General features: G+C 33.7%; 1 protein-coding gene and 1 pseudogene across 4 annotated transcripts in view; one reads left to right on the top strand and one right to left on the bottom strand.

Moving 5' to 3' along the window:
• Positions 1–24,824, top strand: part of MLLT3 (MLLT3 super elongation complex subunit) — a 235,753-nt gene that overhangs the window by 132,002 nt on the left and 78,927 nt on the right. For all 4 annotated transcript variants that reach the window (XR_004950019.1, XR_004950018.1, XM_016160421.2 and 1 more), the window contains exons 3-4: positions 524–606; positions 5,139–5,282. Coding sequence is in view for 2 of the 4 variants with exons in the window: in XM_016160421.2 (XP_016015907.2) it covers positions 524–606; positions 5,139–5,282 (227 nt within the window). In the remaining 2 variants the exon portion in view is untranslated. The remainder of the gene's footprint in view (positions 1–523; positions 607–5,138; positions 5,283–24,824) is intronic.
• Positions 10,440–10,558, bottom strand: LOC118600764 (annotated as a pseudogene).

The following is a 24,824-nucleotide window of genomic DNA, read 5'->3' as shown; positions in this document are numbered from 1 at the left end:
AATGAGGGGTTTAGGGGTAGAGTGATTTACATCAAAGACTAGACATAGACAGTACTTTCATTCGGAGATTTTCAAATTTTAAGTCACAAGGAACTACCCTCTGTTTCCCTAAAACTTTAAGGTGGGGTAATAACAACTGAAGTCAAGTCATTAATGATTGCGTTTGATTGTGATGAATTGCCCTCATCAAGATTTAAATAAATAACTCACAGGAGAGTGGGGAGGAGGAAGATAGACGGAGTAAAAGGGGTCAAATATATTTTTTTAAAAAAAATTTAAAAAAATAATAAAATAAAATGATAAAAATAAATTAATTACTCATATTTGCTTTGCATAGGAAAATTATAGATTCTGGAGAATAAATAAAGGATAGATCAGAGATGCAGATGGGTGCTTGGAAAAGGGCTGTGAAAGTTCAGGATGATCTACATGGTAGAATACAATTTTATTTTTTTATAAAAGAAAGATGAATGTATTTTTGTCTTATGCTCATCTCACCTGTTTTCTCTTTTTGATGTTGCAGTGTGCAAAGATCCACCTTACAAAGTAGAAGAATCTGGGTATGCTGGTTTCATTTTGCCAATTGAGGTTTACTTTAAAAACAAGGTATGTAATCTTTGCCCATTAATCTTTTCGTAGAAGATCCCCCATTAACCAAATAATGTTAAAATAATTTTTATGTATAAGCATATCTATCACTAGATGATCTTAAAATAAAAGTTAAATTTGTCTTTTAGGGATTTTGGCTATTGTTAACCTAAATTATAGAGGAAGTGTGTAGAAAAAGATAATTTCAGTTATATGAAGTCAGATTATGTAAAATTTATTAAGCATTCTTTTTAAGAGAAGAATGATTACTATTTGAAAAAGAAGATTAATATATGTTTGTAAAATAGAAAACAGTAATTATGGTTTTCCCATGAAATACTCCTTTTCATATTTCTAGAAATGTTTAGACTTGCAGAGAATAGTCTCTCATTTATCTTTAGCTGGTATACACACATAAGACACACATATACAATTTTATCAACTTGCGATGTTATGGATTCTTCTGGATTTAAAAGCTTTCAATGGTACAAATGTGGCAAAGCTCACAGACTATATAATATTGGACAAATTGCTTAACCTCTGTGGGGTTCACTTTTCTTATTTATAAAATGAGCATAGGGTAAGAGTATCTACCTCATAAGGTGGCTAGGAGGATTAGATTCAATAAATCCGAGTATTTAGAATAATGCTTTATATATAAGTAAGCACTTAGTAAATGCTAGCTGTTATTTTTAATCACACTATTCCTTCCTTATATTTCAAAGTAGTCATAGTTTCTAAAACTTGCCCAGAAGTGAGATAATTCCCGCCCCCCACACACACACTTTTTTAAATGAACTGAGCTAACAGACTGTCATTTCATCCAAGCCATGACGTATGGTCCTTGCACCAGCAGCATCAGCATCACCCAAAAAAATGTTAAAAGTGAGATTCTCAGGCTTGCTCCAAGATCTCCTGAATTGGAATCTCTGGGATGAGAGCCTAGGATTCTTCATGTTTACTAGCTTTCTAGGTGACTCATGCACAACTAAGTAGGAGAACTGCTGATAAGCCACTCCTTAATGCTTAGTAGCTTCCACTGCAACAATGTCTCACTGGCTTTTTCAATGTAAAGCAGGTGCAGCAAAATCTCTTTATGATTAAGAGATAATTCACTTTTAATTAAACTATAATAAAACTATCCTGAAGAGTAGAAATGCATTGATGACAAGGATAGATTTTATTTTCCGTATATTTTGTTTCTCTCTGAGCCCATCTCCTCATGCACTACATTCCTGCTATTCCCCTACCCCCATTATTTTTTAAGAATATTTATATTTTGTAAACACATTTGACAGTAACCAATTTTTGAATATTTAAATATTTGAATGCTTACTTTGTCTTTGGCAGTCTTCTGAGCCCTTTAGATATGTTGCTTCGTTTAGTAGATTTATAAGAAGTTTTGACAGGTAAATACTATTATTCCTACTTTAAAGGAAAGGAAACTGAGTCATTGAAAGATTGCATGGCTTGTCTAAGGCCATTTCTTGTGAGTATTTATCATTTTATACATCCCTAGTGTTTACCGAACTTTATGTCTTAAAGATTGAGTATCCATTATAATAACGGTTGATGAAAAAGTGTTCAAAGGGGGTGAGAGAAAGGAGGAAAAAGATCTCCATGTGGTCTTGGAAGAGTCCTGCTACATATTGGGGCTGCCATTCTGTCCTTGGTCCCATAGCTATCCTTGTGCTTTCCCTGCTTCCAGTAAGGTTATTTGCATTTTTTTTTTTTTTTTGAGAGGTCAGAGTCACGAGAGGTGGTGGAGTGTCAGTGCTTCTTTCGAGTTCCTGTATATTCATTCTGTCTTATTTTGTATTTGTGCTCAACAACCCAAGACTATCTATGAGAGTCATGTGTGTTTCGGAAACTCTAAAGAACATAATTGACTGTAGTACTTTAGGTTTGAAAAGATCCCATGCTTCTCTTTCTTTTTGTCCTCAGAGAAAGTATATGAGTAAATGTCAAGGACTGAAGCAGAGAGGGGTAATTTGATGTTGCCAAAACCAGATTTTTACCTCTAGAAAATGTATTAGCTTTATAAATATAATAAATACATGCTTTCAGGTTTGAATTTTGAGAATGATCTTTTCTGAGGAGAATAGATTGATATAATATTGATGTCTACTCTCTAAGAAAGATATTCAGTTGACTAAATACAAGTTTATGGATACTTTTCCCTTATTCAAAAACAAAAGTCTTTAAAAGAAAATTACACTTAGGATTCATAGAAAATCACTTTCTGCAGTTTTTACCCTTAGTTTTATTGAAATGATTTTTTTTTGTTTGTTTTAAGTTATTGTGGACTATAAATTATGTTGTTATTACTTTATTATTTTTCTGCTGGTAATTATATTCATCAACGTATTTTTCTCTTTAAAAAAGTGTGCAGGCATACTCTCCTAGTAAAAGTGTATAGAGTAAAACTTAGAAGTTTTATTTTCTTGACTCTATTTAATCATTGTTAACTATTTGGTATAGCCTTTCCATATTTCATCTCCTGTATTGCATAGATAAAATGTATGTCATCGTAGAGATTGGGAAGCACATAATATATCATATGTTAATATTTTTCTATGACTTATCTTTAATATATATAGCAACATGCCTTTCCAAGTCAATATTTTTAAACATCTGAGTGGTATTTCATAGTAATTATATACTCTTATGCGGATAACTTTTATTTATTTTTTTGCTATTATACACAGTGCTAGCATGTATATTTTAGAAAAAAAAATATTTTGTACACATTTTAAAGTATTTCTATGAAAGAGAATTTAGAAGTAGAATGACTGTTGGGGTGTCATATGCATTTAATATGTTGCTAGATATTGCCAGAATGTCTTCCCAAAAGGCTTTACCAATTTATGCTTCCAATTATAAGGCAGAAAACAGACCTTCTTATGTTTTTAATTAATTCCAAGTTTGTATGGGCCATTTTACAATTTAGAAGAAAGCAGGGAAGTGAAAAATGGTCATAATTCAATGTGATAATTGCATTAATAAAGTAATGTTATAAGAGGAATGTCTAAGATTGGATTGGGAGAGTTAGGAAGACTTTTCAGAGGATTTTGTGCTTTAGCTAGGTTTGGAGTAATTAATTTGCATTCGGCAGGCAGAGGACCAAGGTATTTTGGGAGAGAAGACATTTTAGGCATAGGGAGCACTATATGTGAAAGGCAAAATGAATGAGATAATGTGAATTACTGAGAAACTGCAAGTGCATCCAAGTTATAGAAGGATAGAGTGTAGTAAGAGAACAAAAGAAATGCAGGAAAGATATTAAAAGGCTATGATGGTTATTCTGAGGAAATGGGATTTTATCCTATAGAAAATGATGAGTCATTACAGGCTTTTATATCAATGAAAGATGTAATCTGATTTTTGTATTAGGAAGATTACTCTCCTGTCATTGTGGGAGGTAGAATGGGGTAAGTTCAAAAACAGGGAGGTGATCAGGTGAGGAATGGTGAAGGTCTAAACTAAGGCAACGATAATCCGAGAAAATGGGGATAGATTTGAGAGTTCCTAAGGAGGAATACTAAATAGAACTTGAAGACAATTTGACTGTGATGAATGAGGGAGAAGGAAGAGTTGGGAATGATTTTTGTGTATTTTAACCTTGGCAAGCAATTAGGATTTCTGTTGCCCAGATACAGAGTATAAGAGAAAGGACAGATGAAAACCATTTAAATGTAAGATAATGTATGAATTTGATATTGCTGTGGGAAACCTAGTGGAGATGTGGGTAGACTGTGGAACACATGCATGTGACAGTCAAGTGAGAGCTGGGCTAGAGATATAGATGGAGAGGTAATGAAGATAGTGATGTAAAACAAGAGTGAAAACCAGAATTAACCAAACCAGGTGAATACTCGGAACCAAGAGCTATGTGTTGCTGGACCATCAGATGGATGGAAAGGATATTGTAGGATATGGGGCCAAGAACCACATTATGAACTCCCATATATGGCTTCATGTGAGCTTAAATTTTTGTCCTAACAGCAATTGGAAGCTGTCGAAATTTTAATCAAGTAGTGAAAATGAACAGATTTTTGTTTCATATAGATAATTTTGAGGCCTGAATGAAAGAGGAATTGAAGTCAATCTACCCCGAAGTAGGAAAATCTTCTAGAGAAAGGAGTTTATAGTAAGAATATGACAGTATGGGTTAGAGGGCTTGTTCATGAAATATTTAGGAAAGACAAAGGCAGCTGTTGATGATGGATATAGAAGGTAGAGTGGTAATGGGAAGGCATGGCTTCGGGGAGTCTTAGGTTTCTGGTTGGGTGGCTGTGTTGGTGGTGTTATACCACTTAAAAGATTGCAGAAAAGATGATGAGTTTATTCTTTTTGATTTTCCCCTAACACAAAAAACTATCAGATATTTCCATTTTGCTTTGTAGATGATTTATCCTCTAGTAATTCTTTGACACTATAGCTGTTAGATGTCTGAGTCTTTTCTGTTCCTTATGAGGCATAAACCTTTGCTTTCTAAATTTATCTTTATCTCTAACTCTTTTCTTTCCTAATTTTTTTTCAACCTCTAGGAAGAACCTAAGAAAGTCCGCTTTGATTATGACTTATTCCTGCATCTTGAAGGCCATCCACCAGTGAATCACCTCCGCTGTGAAAAGCTAACTTTCAACAACCCCACAGAGGAGTTTAGAAGAAAGTTGCTGAAAGCAGGAGGGGTGAGTGATACTGTCTTGTGAAAAGCCCCCCAATAAAAAACTAGTTGCTAGTGTGTTAAGAAGTATAAAAACGTTTTTAGAGAGGTAAAAGACATAATGTACCGTGCAATCTATGCAGTTCAAATTTATTTCAACAAAAAACCAAAACCAATGAACAATCCTCAATTAATAACAATATCTAAACTTTGTTTTATCAGTTTATAGAAACTTTTGGGTAAAGTTGAAAATCACATTAAAAATATATAAAAGGAGTTATTGTCTAAAAACTTATGATCAAATTAATTTAACAAGGTATGCTCATTCATATTACATGTTTAGGTTATTTAAATACACATTTTCATTTGGATTGTATGTAGGTAAAAGATGGATTTCCTTTTTTAAAATAATGGTAACAAGGTGTTGTAAATTTTTGCCTGTGTAATTTGTCTAGGATGGGGAAAGATTTTTATATTCTTGCAAATATAAACATTATGAAATATTTGCTTGCAGCTAAGTTGGGTGTACAGACAAATACTATTGACCAGTTAAAATCTACCTTACATTGGGTGCCATTGGGATCATCAGCCTCTATTTCAGATGAACTTCCTGCGTCATCTTATCTTGGCAGTTCAGATCCCATGAAATATTAAAATGGGTTTTTTAGAATTTCCTTCACTTAATTTTTCTGTAAGATTTTTGATAATTTTGCATCTGTGAACTTAACATTATATGTAAGCATGTGTAGGCTATAACTTCTCAAAATGCCTCATTTCACTAATAAAAATCTATCTGAGGGCTTTGTAGGAGTTAGGTTTAATATAGCACAAAAGTTCTTTCCTTTTATGGGGTTATGGACAACCACTTGGAGAGCTTCAGGAAAGCTGTGGACCCTCTCATAAGAAAATTACACATGTGTATAGTTGTGTGAACATTTTGGGTTATGTGGAACTCCTGAAGTCCATTTTTGGGGGTTCTGTTTTGCCAAGCTCCTGCCCTTTTGGCTGAACTACTAACATGCATTTGAAGCACTGCAGGTACTTTTACCACATTTCAGTCAGCACTGTACTATGTTGGTAGATTGTGGGTTAAGTAGAAACTAGGCCAGCTTTAGAAATGAACCACCACTTATAGTATTTTATGGGGAAATGTATCTTCATGAAGAAATGGGGTTTTGTAATACAACTCATTTTAAAGTTAAGGATTTATTATATATTAAGGGAGTGGTGCTTTTTTTATTATTTAAAAAAATGATTTTATTTTTTTTATGTTTACCAAGAGCGCCATGTTGGTTCTGTTTACCTATGGCTGTGCCCTTAAAATTGAACCAGTCCATTTTAAATGCTAGTTCTCATTATTTTTCTTTTTATGAGGGTGATGTTTTACACTTCTGATTATTCCTCTTGGGTATGCAGTTAGGTAATTGGAGCTTGTGAATTATGCAATGTGAATACATCAGGCTTCTGATAAGGGTCATAAGAAAAAGTAAATATGACACAACATCTTTTTAAAACAACCGCTTAGTCCCAGAGTACTCAAGGATGGCTTATGAGCTACAGAAGAGGTTATAGGTCAGTGATAATGCTGGGGAGTGTAGCACTGCCTCCTGATAAGGTCTCTAGTAGATTTCTGTCTTTTACTATACTCAGCCTTTATCTCAGAATTATTCTACTTGACCTCCAACTTTCCTTCTTTGTGTTTCTTTAAGTCCTGTTTGAAGCCTACAGATTTTTTTTTTAGACTTAGTTTATGTTTTAACAACTCTAAAATAAGTTGAAATGTGAAATATTCAAGCACACCAGTTATTTTACATAAATTTTTTAGGTGGTGATTATAGTGAATTTTGTGGTAAAATTAAAACTTAAAAATTAATTTTAAAATCAGAGTAATCCTATGGAATCTGCCCATTTCATGTGGGAGGGTTAGTCATATATGAAAATGTGAGAATCTACAGACAAATAAGTTTTTTGTCTTACCTAGATTTTTGGCTATCTTGTTTTATTTTTATCTGACCTGTAAACATTTATCATTTAGTATTAATGGAGCCTATCATGGTGTCACTAACTTATGAGCCATTTTGATTTTATTAAAATTTTTTTCAGTTTTATTGAGATATAATTGATGTATAACATTGTATAAGTTTAAGGTGTACAATATGTTGATCTGATATATATTGCAAAATGATTACCACCATAGCATTAGCTAATACCTCTATCATGTCACATAATTATCATTTCTTTTTTGTGGTGAGGCATTAATAATATACTCTCTTAACAACTTTCAAGTATATAGTTCAGTAGTATAAATTATAATCAACATGCTGTGCGTTAGACTCCCAGAATTTATTCATCTTATATATCTAGACATTTCTAGTCTTTGACCAATGTTTCTCCACTTCCCCTACCCTTCATACCCTGGTAACTATCATTCTAGTCTCCGTTTCACTGAGTTCAGCTTTTTTTAGATTCCACATGTAAGTGATATCATACAGTTTTTGACTTCTCTGTTCTGACTCATTTAGCAGAATGCCCTCAAGGTCCATCCATATTGTCGCAAATGGCAGGATGTTTTTCTCTCTCATGGTTGAATAGTATTCTATTATTTATTTATTTACAAACACACACACACACACACACACACACACACACATCTTTATTCATCTGTTGGTGGACGCTTAAGTTGTTTCTGTATCTTTGGTATTGTAAATATCACTACAATGAACACAGAAGGCAGATATCTCTTTGATGTCCTGTTTTCATTTCCTTTGGGTATATACCCAGAAGTGAGATTGCTGGCTTATATGATAGCTCTATATTTAATATTTTGAGGAACCTCTATATTGTTTTCCATAGTGGCTGCACCAATGTAAATCCCACCAAGAGTACACAAGAGTTCCCTTTTCTCCACCTCCTTGCCTGCACTTACTAACTCTTGTCTTTTTGATAATAGCCATTCTAACAGGTTTGAGTTGATATCCTCTTGTGGTTTTGATTTGCATTTTGCTGATGATTAGTGATGCTAAGCACCTTTTCCTGTACCTGCTGGCCATATGTATATTTTCCTTGAGAAAAATGCCTATTCAGTTCCTCTGTCTATTTTTTAATGTATTTTATTGCTACTGAGTTGTATGAATTCTCTATACATTTTGGTTAGTCACCCCTTATCAGATACATGATTTGCAAATATTTTCTCCCATTTCATAGTTGCCTTTTCATTTTGTTGATGATTTCATTTGCCATGCAGAAGCTTTTTAATTTGGTAAAAATCACTAGTTTATTTTTGCTTTTTCTGCCTTTGTTTTTGGTGTCTATTAAAAATCTTACTAGTAACCGTTTCTCTTCCGATAAACCTATTTTTTCTTAAACTGGGTTTGGAGTGAGAGAAAGGGGGTTCTGTGTTCCTTATACTTCAACATTACATATATGACAGATATATATGTTCTACCTTTAAAGGGAAAAAATCTCTTCTTCGTATGTGCTGTGTGAAATCATTATGTATAGCTTGAGGCATGAGTGGAGTAAACTTACTGTTTTGGCCATGGTTCCTTTTCTTGCACTTTTTTCTGTTAAACCAAAAGTATGTAGCACCATTAAAAGTTGAACTTGGCTTTTCAAAAGATCAGAAAGGTTGTTTTTAGAGCTGGCATCATCTTAGAAAAATGCTTTCAGCTCTAAGAAGAAAATGATTCCAAAGATCTTTTTAATGAGAAGAATCTTGAAAATTGCAGATTTTTTATACTTTATAATCTTTAAACCTATAGCTACATGACAACTTTCTTTTTGGTCAAAAACATATTCATCTTTTCACTGGATTTTTAAAAAACGTTGCAACTTTTTTCTAAATAGTCTTAAAGAAATCTTGGTGTATTTCCCCTTTGGAAGAAATGTATCTTGTGTTCTTCTGTTCAATAACTCCCTAACATTAAGGATATCCTTACTTTAAAAGAAAAAATAAAAACTTCTGGATTTAAGCTTTATTTTCTGGGAATATTGAAATAAAGAATGATCTTTTTTACAAGACCCTGAAGGTAGTTTCCTCTAAGTAAGGGACCTCATTGGTGCTTGCTAGAAAATTGTAGATTTGGTTTAGTACCTAGATCCTGTCAAGACTTAAGGAAGAAAAAGATGGAAGGTAGGAGGTCTGGAAACAGAAAAGAGTAACCTGAACTTTTGGGAGGAGGTTGCCTTCATTTTGAAATCTTATTTTGGTTGGTAGGAGGGATAGAGGACAGTGAGCGATAAACTTTTGAGGGCAAGACTTGATATGATCTATTTGTTCATGAATTTTAAGCAAAAAATGCCAAGTGTATCCATGTGGAAAAGTGCTTCTCATTTCCACAGATATTTCTGTTTGTTTTTTAAAAAATGAACCGATAAATCCTTTTTGGTGATTTGCAAATATACTTTTCAGGATGTCAGGATTTTAAAAAAAACTGTTATGATCACAATAGATGATTTTATTTCTATTTATTTGATCAGTCCCTACTGAAAAACTGTGGAACAGTTTGACATCCATTACATTCTATTGAAAGAGGATGAGTTTTTCTTTTGGGTGTTGGCAAAGTAAAGATATAGGTAAATGTATGTAATATAACAAAAGCTTGTCACTCTACTGACTCTGTTGGGAGAGAAAGTGATACTGGAAAAGTTGGAAAAATTTTGAAATCAGGCAGATTTGAGTAAGAACTTCATTTTTATTGTCTTCTAGCCCCCCAAATTATTACATCTTCTGTGAAATGGATGAGACAGGGTTTTTCTTATTGGGAATGCGCAACCCTGGTATGTGGCAGATAGTAGGTACCTAGCCCCTTGGTTCTTTTTCCTTCAATTACTCCTTTCAGAAATCAGCAGATCGTTAACCACTTTTATATCAAGCACTTAAAGATACAGTAAAAAATGGTGGTTATGTAAAGTAGGCTAGTCTAGATTTATTTACAGAAAAACATGTTTGCCACTAGTTAGTGTGATCAGCACATTGATGGACCTATGTTGGGTATAAAGATTAGCCCATGGTGTCTTTTCTTCAAGAAGTTTAATTTTGGCTGTTTTTATTTTGCTTGCATAAAGTGAGGTATGTTTGGCATAGTTTTATAAAATGTTTTAATTAGAAAAATGATCGTTTATTACCATTGTTCTTTTTTATTATTTATTTATTTATTGTTTGTTTGTTTATTATTTTTTATGCCTACAATACCTAGTCTTCCTAGGTGGTCTTTCTTCCAAGTACTAACTGGGTCCAACCCTGCTTAGCTTCTGAGATCAGATGGGACCGGGCTTGCTCAGGGCGACATGGCTGTAGACACTATTGTTCTTAATTCTAAATTTCTAACAGATTAAAGTCTTCTTAAAGCCATTAGAAAATTTCCTAAGTAATATGTTCAGCAGTGTAGTTGTATCCTTGTGTTTTTATGAGGAAAGCACAAAAGGGTCAAGCATCTTTGGAGAACTGAGTTTATTTTACAGCTGCTCCACTTTTTTAGCCTTTAAAATCAAGTGGTCTGCATTGGTTCTGTTCTTTATTGGGTGGCGGTAGGGTGTTGTGGGCTTTTATCCTCCCTCCCTTCCTCCTTCCCTCCCTCCCTTCCTCCTTCCCTCCCTCACTCTCTCCTTTTCTCTCCCTTCCTTCCTTCCTTCCTCCCTCCCTCCCTCCCTCCCTCCTTCCCTCCTTTCCTCCCTTCCTTTTTTTCCTCATTTAAACAAGGCAAAGTCTAAACATGTTGTTCAGTCTATTTATGAATCACTGGCAAGCAGTTAATTTTGAGAACCAAAAATTAAAACTTCCTTTCTTCCTCCCTCCTTCCCTCCTTCCCTCCCTTCCTCCCTTTCTCCTTTTCTCCCTTTCCTTCCTTCCTTCCTTCCTTCCTTCCTTCCTTCCTTCCTTCCTTCCTTCCTTCCTTCCTTCCTTCTTTCCTCAATTGAACAAGGCAAAGTCTAAACATGTTGTTCAGTCTATTTATGAATCACTGGCAAGCAGTTAATTTTGAGGACTGAAAATTAAAACTAACCACAGCAGTTGTTAAAACTAGGGTTTCTATAGGCAGAAATCCAATTCTGTTCAGACACCACCTGTTTCAATAGGACATTTCAGACACCCATTTGGCAAGATTTGCTGGAGAAGACATAGGGAACATGCTTTCAGTCTGTGTTAAGTCTGTAGCATAATGCAGTCTTGTTTTTTCAGAGTGACAGTTGCATTTATATATGATATGTTTTTGTAAGGAATAAATTGGAATCTTCATGAAACTCTGCATATTGTAAAGTGGAATTCAAGTCCACAGTGGACCCCCAACAAGGGTTATTAAAGGGCCAAAGGCATCTTATGAGAAGGACCTTTCACTAATGCAGCTGTGTCAAGCCATCTGACATGGCACTTTATCGCAGGGTTCTAGAATGAATCTTCTAAAGGGTGGTTTACTGTTTCCTTTTGTAGGGGAGTTTACAACACTTCTAATTTCTAACCTATACAGATCACATTTTCTCCCCCTAAACTTGTGATTTTTTTTTGAATAGGTAAATTTGCAATACAAAATGACGTATAGTGAGGCTTCTTCAGACCACCAATGAAGCTGTAGTGAATGACTCTTTACATAGTTCTTTGTGCACATGGATGAGTATGTCTGTACAATAAATTCCTAGGAGTAAAATTGCGACTCCAAGGCAAAGTGGAATTTAAATTTTGATAGACATTTATAAATTGCTGCCAAAGAAGTTATACTACTCTATGCTTGCATCAACAATGTGTGAGAACACCGACTTCTCCACATGGTGATTTATGAAAAATTTCCCCTGATGTGATGAGTGAATGAAAATGATATCTCATTTTTAATTCACATTTATCTTATGAGTTATGATGAGCATCTTTCCATATATTTAAAAACCATTTTCATTTCCTTTCAAAGACCACATTTTAAAGTATTTTAAATTGGAAATATTCTAAGTGTTTCAGTTTCAACTCAAATTTATGGGTACTCTTCCCACATACTTATATTTGGAAAGGTTACAAAAAGATACGGAAGCCTCTTTAACCAAGGTCTGTGTTTTCAGGCTTTCTTCAATGTGCAACAAATTATGTTCGCAGGAACTGATTTGTCAAGTCTTTGGCTTCTAAAAATGTAAGTGGCTTTTGTGGCAAACTGATTTCAACAGTGCCCAGAGATGGTTGGCTGGCTGCTAATTTTTAAAAAATGGCTAAAAAAACAAAAACAACAACAACAACAAAAAAAACAAAAAAAGATTATTTTAATAGCTGTTACTGGACAGCTTCATTGGATTTTTGGATATTTGTTTTGAGACGAGTGTGCCTTTTTGTTATATTCTTATTTATATCATCCTGTAGTCACCTGCCTCAAAGGATAAAAGGATGTTGCCGTTTTTCACCGGCACTGATAAAAGGTGATTTATTTGGATAAATGTACAATTAAGCAGGCTGCTTCATTTATTTGGTGGTTTCTCAGAGTCGAGGTTACTTTTTTGTCATATTTGGTGTTTTCTCCTTTCTGTGTCTTTGGTTCTCTCCTCATCCCACTCCCCACCCTCAGCCCTGATGAAGGTAGAACATGCATATAAATGATAAATAGAATGTCAAAGTTATGAGCCTTAACTCCAAATGTAACATTGATCTCATAAATTTTTAGGGAAAGCATGGTTATGATAGTTGAAAGTTATTTATGTCACTCAGCATATTTAGTGGTTTTATGGTATAATCTCTTCTGAAAGTTACATAAGTTGACTGTAGGATAGTTACAGACTTTTGAAAATATGCCCCGAAAAATATCCATGGTATAAGACAATATTCCCGCTTTTCTTGGTTCCTTTCTTCTCAATTACCTATTTACATTTTCAGTAAGAAGGGGAAAAATAGGGGCACATTTTTCACTCTGTCCAAAGCTCAGATACCCTTACTGCATAAATTGAGCAAAGGCTGAATGAAAAGAAATGAAACAGGTCCATGTTCCTAGAATGTGTACTAGGAAAAGTTCTGTCGAGTATTATAGCTGTCAGTATTGGATGGTGTACCCTTTTTCTTGTGGACCATCTCCAGGAGTAGCAGTTTAGCTGACAATAAGTAGTCTTGAAAGGAAATGCTGTGATATCTGAAAGAAAACCCCCACTTGACCTTGCCCCTAGCTGCTGCTGCCAATGCACAAAAGATGGGAAAATAAGAAATGATTAGAAAAGGAAGCGAAAAATGTGCATCTTGGAGAATTTCAAATAAAAAAAAATGAATAATTTTTTCTCTTTTGTATTTAAAATACAATATTGTTACAATTGAAAACTTGATTCAATTTCTTTCTTCCTTCTGGGCTCAGGTAGCTCATTATGCAGTTGTTTCAAAGCTACATATTTAGTTTGTGTTATATAGAGTCTGTTCCCTTACACCTTGGATTGTAAAGGAGGCACTTACAAGAGCAGCTTCCTATGTCAACTATCCCTATTGGACATTTCAGGGGTTCATAATCTATAATATTAAATGAAAACAGTTTTGGGCATAGTGGGTAGAGGAGAAGGAAGCTATTCTCTGATTTTTTTTTTTGTTCCATAAATAATAAGAAAAGCTGACATTAATCAGGATCTGAAGGCAGCAGTTAAAAAATAAATGTCTAGACTCTTGAAATAGATATTTGTGTTTCATTATCAAGGAGTGAGTATAAATGGTAGGTTGTTTAATATAATAGCCCCTAAAAGGGACACAATCATAGTATGATAGAAAGAATGTTTGATTTGAAATCAGAAGGCATAAATTCAATTAAGTTAGTGTAAATCTAAAATAAACATAATATTCTCTTTCTCCCACTTGAGATTATTAAATAAAATGTTGGTACATAGTTAAGCAGTTAGTAAATCATTTTATTTATTGAAACAACCTCTTTTTTTTTCTATAGGTTTTTATTGTGCTTTGGTTTAAACTGTGTGTGTGTGTGTGTGTGTGTGTGTGTGTGAGAGAGAGACACACACACACACACACTATATGGGTCATACTAGCTCTGTTACTTACAAAATTTTATATATTAATATAGATCATTGTAGGTGTAGATTTTATAACTTGTTCTTTTAGATTTTGTAAATGTTATTCTCACCTATCCTACCCTTATAGAGTAGATTAGGGGCCTGTGGGTAGTGTGAAATGATTAAATATAAAAAGATTTCATTAGTGGAAACATTGACTAAAATAAGAATGCCCTATCCATAAAACAAACTGGCCTATTCAACTATGGAGATATAATAAAATTCTGGTTAACTTTATGAATATCAGTTTTACCATGCACTCTTAATGATGCAAGGATGGAGTTAGGTGGGTTTATAGATAGAAATCTACCCATATGGTATCCATGGCGCCCTTGGGCAAATTAGAAATAATTGTGTCCACTTCTCGCCCCACATAACTGCAGCTCAAGGAACACAGCCTGGATAGAGTAGTATAGCTGGATTCCAGGTTGTTCTCATTCCATTAACGAAGAATCCTTATGCAGGACACCATCTGGACAACCATTTACAGTGGTGACACTATTTGTAGCTTCAGACAAAAAGGAGATTTTGATGTAAAACACAACTATCTTGTCTAAGATAGTCTGGATAGGTGTGATCTGGGAAAACACTAAATAAAACCTTTTGGAAAATTTGTTCTTAGAGTATGCCTGTTTGGAATGGCAGTATCCTTTCAAAAGTTTAGCCTGGCCTCTTGTTCTGCCACTCTGTTTTGTGTTTTTAGCTTATGACACTATTATCCAATGTCCATAGATATCTATTAAGGTCTGGCCTAAGCACAGGAAGCAAAAGGACTTTTGATAAGACTATCGTGCTCAACTGAGGGTTTCAAACGTCAGTGACTATGAGACCAGGCTAACCCTTTGAAAGGACATGGCCACAAAAACTGGAAGACCAGTTGAGTAATGTTGCCCTTGTATCAGGGATTTTACATAATGGGTAGTGACTTATTATTATTTAAGGTAAAGATTAAATGAATTGGAATTCCTTTTTCTGATAATTTTGAGTTCTGAATGCTTTGGTAAAGAGAACATTGATGAACTCCAGATCAGGGATATTCTAGATCTTAGTAACAGTCACCATCGATAAGAATGCTTTCTACCGTGTTTCAGATTTAAATGCACTTTATCTGTTTTGACTTTTCACATAGGTCCCAGGGCTAGGGCAGGAACTCGTTCTTATTGAATCATTTCTTTAATGTCCCTTCTGTGTTTTTTCTTCCTAGGTTTCTTTCTACTCTTGATAAAGAAAGGGTCTGTTTCTTTTGACCATCATGTTCCTCTTCCAGGGTCAGGTTTCTTGAGCTTCTCTCTCTCTCCACCCATACTGTGCTCTGGGATCATCTTACTTGAATCCTGTTCTTGCATCTTTTGTATTCTCCTGAAGAATATTTATGGCTTATGTACATACTCCTAATTTTGGCTTCAGTTTTTTTTCTTTTTGATTAAAAAATGTTATAGTGAAATCTTTATTCTGATTTACCTTTTTAAAAAGAAAATTCATTGAGAATAAAAGATGTATGTGCCTCTGCATTGCAGAGCAACCAACACAGGATGACTGCCTCACAGGCACAAAAGTAAATGCTGTGCTTGATTAATCAGCCTTGAAGGTAATAATTAAACCTATCTGAACTGTTGAGATATGTGGGGCTTTCTCACTGCTTGATTTTCTGAATACCTATCCTGGTTTCTTTTGGTGAAGAGAACAGAGAACAGTAGTTAAAAGGGCAGACTGTTATGAAACAGGTGTTTTTTCAGGTGCTGGCACTGGTACTGATTAGCTGTGTAATTTTGGACAAATGATTCATCTCTATTGATTGTTTCTTCATTTATAAAATAAAGAAAAGATTCATATACATACAGTTTCATAGGTGACATGATTCTTTGATGTAATGTGTCAACTCCCCATTCTGCAGATGAATAAACTAAAGCATCAACTACTAAAATGATTGGTGAAGCAAGGGATAGTTGAGTCAGGATTTTTGTTTAGTGTTCTTGCTTATTCTTTCTATAATAACATAGTAACACTGAGCAATATTCATTTTCTTTTGAAAATGCAATGAAAAGAGGTAGGGAATTAAAAATAAAACAAGTCCTCAGTGCACTTCTTTTAGTTGCTTAGGACGGAACACTAGAGCAATCTTGCATGAGTCCTCTTCCTTAAGACAGCTGGATAAATTGCCAGAGTGGAGCAGCTTGCTTGCTGCTGGCAGCAGACTTCATCCTTTTGTTTCATTCTTCAGAGACGGAAGGTCTCTGTATTTCTCTTGCTTCTGAAAATCCGGTTTACATGGATAAAATGATAATTAGAAATCTGCTCCCTCACCACTCGAACTTTCTTAAGCCAGCATCAACCTATCTGGGAGGATTGGTTATGTTTTGATTTTCTGTAAATTAGAGGCAAGCATAATTCTGTAGTCTTTTTTTTTTTTTTTTTCAGCTGAATAACAAGGGTCTGCATGACTTTAGAAGTGGTTTTTTGTTGTTGTTGTTTTGGGGGGTTTTTTTTTGGCATTAACCAGCATATGAAAAAGACTATAATAAAGTCAACAAATAACTTTGTAATCTACCAGGTTTTTGAAAGTAGAGATGCAAATAAGTTATGGAGTCCTGGTGATTCTTTGAGTGGAAAGTTGGATGGTAATACACTATCAGAATTGGCTTACTGAGAGCTTTACCATCTCTTTGGAGAAGCTGATTTGACTTCTTGATATCTCTCTCTCCTTCCCCACCGCCCGCCCCCAAATCAGGATGCATGACCTAAAAAATGGTTCAGAGTATTTGAATCGTGGACAGGTACAACAGGCTCAGGAAATCTGAGATGCTTTTCGAGTCCTGGATAACTTCTGGTAGAATGTTTTTGTTTCTTGCTTCATAGATTGAAATTCTCTGAATAAAATTGATTTCTCCTGCTTCTGCAAATCAAGTTTTAGAGGACCTTCCTAAATCTTGTCCTATCTTTAGTCTTCAGGTACCAACCTGACTTCCTCTCATCTCCTGTCCAGGTAGCTCTAAGTGTTTAGTAAAACAATAAAAATTTCCTTCCAGGAATTTTTTTTTTTTTAAGCTTAGTACTTGTTTTTTTTTCCAAAGGAAGTATAAGTACTTTCAAAATATTTATATATACTACTATAGGCCGCCCTTAATGCCAGGTGCTGAGTGTATAGTGGATGAACACAATATTTTTTTTCTTTCTGCCAAACTCTATCCTTGCCGTGGTCAATTTCAGGAGATAATACATTCATACATTCTCATCTTCTTAGAGGTCTAAAAAAATCCTAAGTTTCCTTAAAAAAAAAATAAAAGAAAAAGAAAGAAAGAAAGGAAAAAGAAAAAGAAAGAATGAAAAAAGATTAAAAAACAAAACAAAACAAAAAGAAATTTCTAGCCATCAGTCTATGCTGCCCTTGTGTGCTCTTAGGAGAAAAAGCTGCAGTACATATGAAGGTATTCACTTCTTTTAGTGGGGTGCCAGAAGCTTTATTATTGGACCCTACCTGCTTCCATCTCACCCCAAGCAGGCTCTGAGGGCTTCTACATATCAAGGATACCCTCTGATTTTGACGCCCTTCCCAAGCCCCTTAGTCCATTGTGCATGGATTGAGACATGGGGCTCTTCCAAATAATATTATTTACCTTATAATTTTTTTTATTTTGAAATAATCTCAAACATATAGAGAAATTGCAAGTATAGTACAAATATACTATACTATTTACTGAACCATTCTAGAGTAAATTGCCAATATGATGCTCTATCATCCATGAATACTTTGATGTCTATTTCCTAAAAACAAGGGCATTCTCTTATATAACCATGATACAGCCATCAAAGTCAGTAATTAGCATTGGTACCTTACCAACAGCTCTGTTCCTCAGATCCCACTCATGTTTTGCAGATTGTTCCACTGAAGTCCTTTATTTTTATACCAAAAGGATACACTTTATAATTATATGTAGCATTTGGTTGTCATGTCTCTTTAGTCTTCTCCAATTGAGAAATGTTCTTTGATCTTTCCTTGACGTTCATGAACTTGAAATTTTTAATTATTTCAAGCCAAGTACTTAGGAAATGATCCTCAGTTTGGGTTTATATGATATTTCCTCCAGATAATTCAAATTTATAATCTGAATCTAGACTAGATTTGGATTATGAGTATCTGGCAGGGATATTACAGAAGTGATGAGGCACTCTTCTCTCTTTGCACCCAATTATGTGCATGATTTCCATTATACCATACCATTATTACTGTGATGTGACTCTAGCCTCTGGATTTGGATCGTGTCTGCCAGGTTTTTCCACTGTAAATAACTTTTTTTTTTCCGTTGTAATTAATGAATATTCTATTGGGTGGTACTTTGAGAAAATGTACATATTTTATTCCTCCTCAAACTTAAATTTAGTCGTGTTTATTATATCATCATTTTTTTTAATGGGGTTATAATCCATTACTGTCATTATTTATTTTTGTGCTTAGATTGTCCTGATTTGGCCAGTGGGAACCCCTTCAATCTGTTTTCTGTGTCTTTTTGACATGTTCTGATCAGTCTTTGCATAATTCAGACTTCTTTTTCTAAGGTGTTTCAAGCTCACTTGGTACTTCTTTGTCCCAAACCTAGATTCAGCCATTTCTTCAAGGAGCAGGTCCTATTTAGTGGCTCTGAGTTACTGCATGGACACCCCCTCCTCACATCACGGCCCTCTCTTTCTCTCCTGTTGCCTACTTTTCTTGGCCCTATCTAATAGCTTTTGGACCAAATTGTTCAGGAAGAAAAAGGGCACATTTTGTTTTGATTTAATCATGTATGTTAGCTCTGTGTAAATGGGGACTATAACATTTGATCTGGTATTCCCTAGTGCCTACTATATAATAAATACTCAATAAGGGTATTAATTCATTCAAAGACAAATACTTAGAATGCACCTGTAAGGAGTTGGTCATTATTCCAAGTGCAGGGGGAACACAACAGTTGAACCAAATCTAAAAAAAAAAAAAAAAAAAAAAAAAAAGAAAGAAAAGGCTTACATTTGTAGGAGCCCTGTGAAAGGAAATTGTTCTTTGTGAAGGATGGAAATAATTTTGTAAGGCAGCCGTTTCCCCAAGTGACTTTGTTTACATTAATATGTATTCAATGAAAAAAGTTCTGACTGCACTTTTTTTGTAGTTCTTATTAGAGTGCATGGGCTAAATGTGTCACAGATTTTTTTTTTAGCCTTGGTAATTTCTTGTATTATTACAGTTCTGCTTTTCTCCCACCCTGAAGAATGCTGGTGCCTTGTATATAACTAACTTTGCTTATTTAAAGCACAAAATGGAAATTCTGGTAATATAGAAATGTTATGTTAGTTAACTCCACCCTGTAGTTTGGTAGTTTCTACACTGTTATCAGATACTTGCAAAGGAAAAAAATGAAAAAGTTTTTTCATTTTACTTTTGCTAATAAGTAATAGAATGCAGAAACAATAAGAATAGATCACAAGCTCCTTTCTTTTAATAGAATTAATCATGTATGTTATTTCATTTAACTCTGGTGGGTAGAACTACAATACACAGCATATAATCAAACTTTCTATTTTTGTATTATAAAATTATTCAATCATTTATTCACTCAGTGCATATTTGATTGTCTATTCTTTGCTAAGTAGCTATTCTCACAGAACTCTTGAAGGATTAAATGAGATAATGTGTACACTTTGTTCATAGCAGCTAATAGACAAGTGTACATTGAAACAGAATGTGAATTTCCCTTACTAGATAGACAATAAAATTCTAACATCAGGAATTTTGAATTTTTCTTAAAATAAAAATGTTATGTTATAATTGATACATATGAGAATTATATGTATTCTATATGTAAGTTATAAAAGAAATACCATAAACCTATCATTATGTTTAAGAATGAGATTTCTCAAACTGGGCCTCATGACACATTCTTATTCTGTAGGTCTGGGATGGAGCTTAAAAATATGAATTTCTAATAAACATTCAGATAATATTGATGTTACTAGTCCCCTGACTGCATTTAAAGAAATAGTGCTGTAGGGTATATACCTACAAATGGAATTGCTGAGCGATAGGCCTCTCACATATTTAGCTTTTTATTATTTTATATAGTAGCTATAACAATTTAGAATCCTATATCAGCATTGCTCTCTTTTCTAGTCAGACTTGTTCTTTTATACCAGGGGTCCCTAAACCCCAGGCTGCTGACTGGTACTGGTCCATGACCTGTTAGGAACCGGGCCACATAGCAGGAGGTGAGCAGAGGGTGAACTAACAAAGCTTCATCTGTATTTGCAGCCACTCTCCAGTAGCTCAGCTCCACCTCAGATCATCAGGCATTAGATTCTCATAGGAGTACCTATCCCTGGTGCTAAAAAGGGAGGGGACCAGGGCTCTATAACACTTAGTAGGCATAAAATTGTATCTTATTGTTATTTTACAATTTCAGTGACTAGTAATAAGGCTGAGCATACATTTTGGTGGCCATTCTTTTATACTTCTTTCTCCGTGAAATATTCGTTCATATCTTTGGCTTATTTTTCTATTTATTTGTTGGGGGTCTTTATATATTCTGAATATATGATTCTGTTGTTGGTTATATTTACCATAGGTATTTTTTTCCTAGTTTGCCCATTTAGTAATGGCTTTTTACATTTCTTTATATTTTTTTGGTAGATAGAAATTTTTTATTTTAAAGTGGTCGGATTTTTATGGTTAGTTCTTGTGTCCCATTTAATATGTTCTTTTATATCCCAGGGTCATATAGATAATCTCTTGTATTCTTTTCCAACACATTTGAGAAGTTTTGTCTAACATTTAAATATTTTCAAACATCTGGAATTGGTTTTATGTATGGTATGAGGTAAGAGTCTAATTTAAATTTTTTCCTATATAGAAAATCAGTCCCAGCACATTTTATTAAGTTGTCTATGCTTTACTCAGTGATCTACATAGCTTACTCTGTCAGATTTTCATATATTTGTGAATCTGTTGGGGGGGGGTGTAGTTCATTTCTGTTCCATTGCTTAGTCTGTTGATTTCTGAAGTAATACCACAGTGTTGTAATCGCTATAATTTTGTAATGTGGTTTGCTATATGGTGTGACCAGTTCTATTACATCATTCTTTTTCTTCATATAAATTTTAGAATCAATTTAAGTGTTAAGATTTGAACTAATATTACATCGAATCTGTGGATAATGAGTATTCTTATCCATGAACTTATTCTCTCTATCAGTTTATTTAGGCTTTCTTTATAGTTGTTAAAGTATTGAAAATACTTTTGATAAAGATCTAGCTAGTTTTATGTTTTGTTTATTCCTAGGTACTTTATCTTTTTTATCGCTTTTATAGGTAGATATTAAATGTTTCCTGTTTGTTGCCAATATGTAATATGAAGCTTAACTTTGCATATTGGTATTACTTCTAACTACCTTACTAAACATTCCAGTCACTTTTCTGCATAGGTCTTTTGTTTTTCTGTGTGGACAGTCATATTATATGTGAATAGTAACATATATCTTTCGCATTTTCAATTTTCCTTTCTCCGCCCCTTCCCCACCCTTTTGTGGTCCTGTGTCAGTAGGACTACCTACCAGTTAAATATTAAGTATAAAAGTTCCTAATTTTAAAGGGAATAATTCTAATAATTCCTTATTTAAAATGTTATTTCCATGGGATTTTAGCAGCTACCTTTTGAAGAGTTAAGGAATTTATCTCTTTGTCTTGTTTTGTTGTTGTTGTTTTATTTAATCAAATGTGGATTTTATCAGACAATTTTTCAGCATCTCATGAGATAAACAGATTTTTTTTTTCTCCTTTAATCTGTTAATGTGGTGCCTGACAGATATTTTTGTCATGCTAAAATACTCATGAATTCTTAGGATAAAACCAATTTGATCTTGCTTTGTTAGGTCCGCACCCCCCCCCCCCCCACCGTCCGCCCACATACACAATTAGATTGAGTTAATATTTTATTCAAAAATTTTGCATCCATATTTTTGGGTGAAATTGGTATGTATTTTCTTTTCTTGGCAAGTTTTGTTACTTTGATAATATTTGCTGTGTAAAGAAATTTTTTTTTCTCTTTTCTATCTTTTGGAAGATTTTCTATGAAATTGAAATGATTGTTTCCTAAAACTTGCTTGCCTATGGACCTGATGATGTTTTTTGATAGGAAGATTTTAAGCTACTTACTTGACTTTAATAAAGAATTCTTGATTTTTATTTCTTTATTGGTCAGTTTTAGTAAGTCATATTTGTCTAAGAATTTACTTTTAAATTTGTTGGCAAAAAATTATTTATAACATTATTTGTTTAATCTCTGCTGTACTGGCAGGTGTATTCCTCTTCTTCCTATTTTTCTTTCACTGGGTTTGAATTTTTTATTAGGTTTAAAAAATATATAATCTGTTATTTGAGTTTGTTATGCCATTGTTTCCTGAAATTCTTTCAGTTTTTTTTCAAATGTGAACATTAAAGGCTAAAATTTTTCCTCTAAGCATTGTTTAAACAACATTCCACATGTGTACTATTTCTTTTATTTAATATGATAAATTTAAATTTTTCCATTTTAATTTCTTTTGCCTGTGAATTGTTTGGAAATTTGTTTTTATAATTTGAAATGTATTTCTTTTTAATTTAAAAAGTTTTTTTCTTTTAGTTTAATTGTATTACTATAATTTCTTCTTGAGTTCATTTTCTTTTTTTCTGACGTGAATCTTGTGGCAGTTCTTTTCATGAAAGTCTCCTATTGGTAAACTCTCTTAATTTTTGTCATACTATAAAAGTTTTGACTATTACCCCTATATAAATAGTGGTTTTGCTGGTTATGCAGTTCTAGGTTGACATTTGTTTTCAGCATTTTGAAAATATTTTTCTTTTGTTTTTGTGAAGTCTGATGTCATACTCATTATTCTAGTAGATGTTTAGCAACTACCTCTGGGGGCGGTGGGTAATTCTTGATTTTTAGTGTTTGCTTATTTTCATGGTGTAAATAAATACTCTTCCCATGTTATGTCAGTTATTGCAGAGTTGAGAAGAGATGTGCAGTAGCACACAATTGTGAAATATTTCCACCATCCTGATTAATAGGCATAATTACTTCAAGAGCACATATATGCTATAAAATAATTAAGAAATAATGAGTTTTATCTATTGCTTTTGCTTTTAATTTTTTTCTACTTGTATGTTTATATAATTTAATTTTTAATAATAGTCTTTAAAACTTGATTCACAGAATTGTTGAAAATTTAACAATTAGCTCTTGTGAGTTTGTAGTAGCCACTCTAACACACCACTTGTTCACTGGTTCCTTTTTCAACAGGTAATCTCTTGTTTCTTACTGCTTTTACAATATTTTTGTCTTTAGTTTACTACCTTTTTAGTACAGTGTGTCTAGGAGTAAATTACTTTTAATTTATATATATATATTTACATTGTAGTTACTCTTTCTGTGGATTTATGACTTTTATCGTTTTGGAAAATTCTCAGCCATTATATTACCTATATACTATGTTTTTTGCAGCCTCTTATTAGATATTTGTGTTCTCCATGTCTTTTAATAGCTTTTATAGTTTCCATTTTCTTGTATCTTTGTGTGCATTCTGGCAGTTTGTTCATGTCTGTCTTCCAGTTCACTGATTCTTTTCAGCTGTGTTTAATCTGCTGTTTAATCTATTGAGATATTAATTTCAACAGTGATTCCCCCTTCCCCCTTTTTCTTAAAGTCTTATTTGTTTCTTTTCAGTATCCTCATCATTTTTACTCATCTCTTACTGCTTGGTCACTTTATTTGTTTGTTTATTTATTTTTCTGACTTCCTTTTTGCTTTGTCACTTTTAAGATTCTGACTTTTCCCCCCACATTTTATATGTACTTATTTTATATTCTGCATCTGAGGAGTCCAATATCTAAGGAGCTTAAGGTTCTTTTACAGACTCTCAGATCATGGTGGCTTGTTTCTTTGTGTTAGGGATATTTTAAAATTCTGAGTTTATATTTGATTTGTCTGAACTTATGGAATCTTGGGGCCTGAATTCAGAGTACTTTTCCCCAACAGCAAATTTATAAAGGCTTCTCCTGGGTTTCTGAGAGACTCTGAGGTTCAGTCTTCAAACATGCTTTGGGCCCTGACCTTTTAGGCAACCTCATCTTTCATGCTTAACTGTAGCTCACAGTTAACATTTTAATTTCTTTTTTCCCTTTCTGTCTCTATTTCTTTAATATACTCCTATTCTTGGAGTTTCTTTTTATTTATTTAAGCTTAGCAATGAAGACTTTTGTAATTATCCAAGATCTAGTTGTAGTGAGAATTTCCAAAGAATTTACCTTATTGCCTAAATAAGGTTTTTTCCCCCCAGAAATCATAGTACATCTAGCAGTTTCAATATAGTTCTTTGCTTATGCTAGAGACTCAATAGATATGTAGTGAATAACTATTGAGAGAAGGTGATAAGACAGCATAACTGTGATTATATTTTTTCATTGTTTAATTGTGTCTCTTTGGGTATTTTATTTATGCAATAGATATATTGAATTTTTATGTGTTGGGCACTGTTTTCCGTCTTATACTTTCAGCTAC

Source organism: Rousettus aegyptiacus, unplaced genomic scaffold (assembly GCF_014176215.1).
Source record: "Rousettus aegyptiacus isolate mRouAeg1 unplaced genomic scaffold, mRouAeg1.p scaffold_m13_p_3, whole genome shotgun sequence".
NCBI lineage: Eukaryota > Metazoa > Chordata > Mammalia > Chiroptera > Pteropodidae > Rousettus > Rousettus aegyptiacus.
Note: the sequence above shows the minus strand (reverse complement) of the source record. Positions and strands in the feature narration are given on the sequence as shown.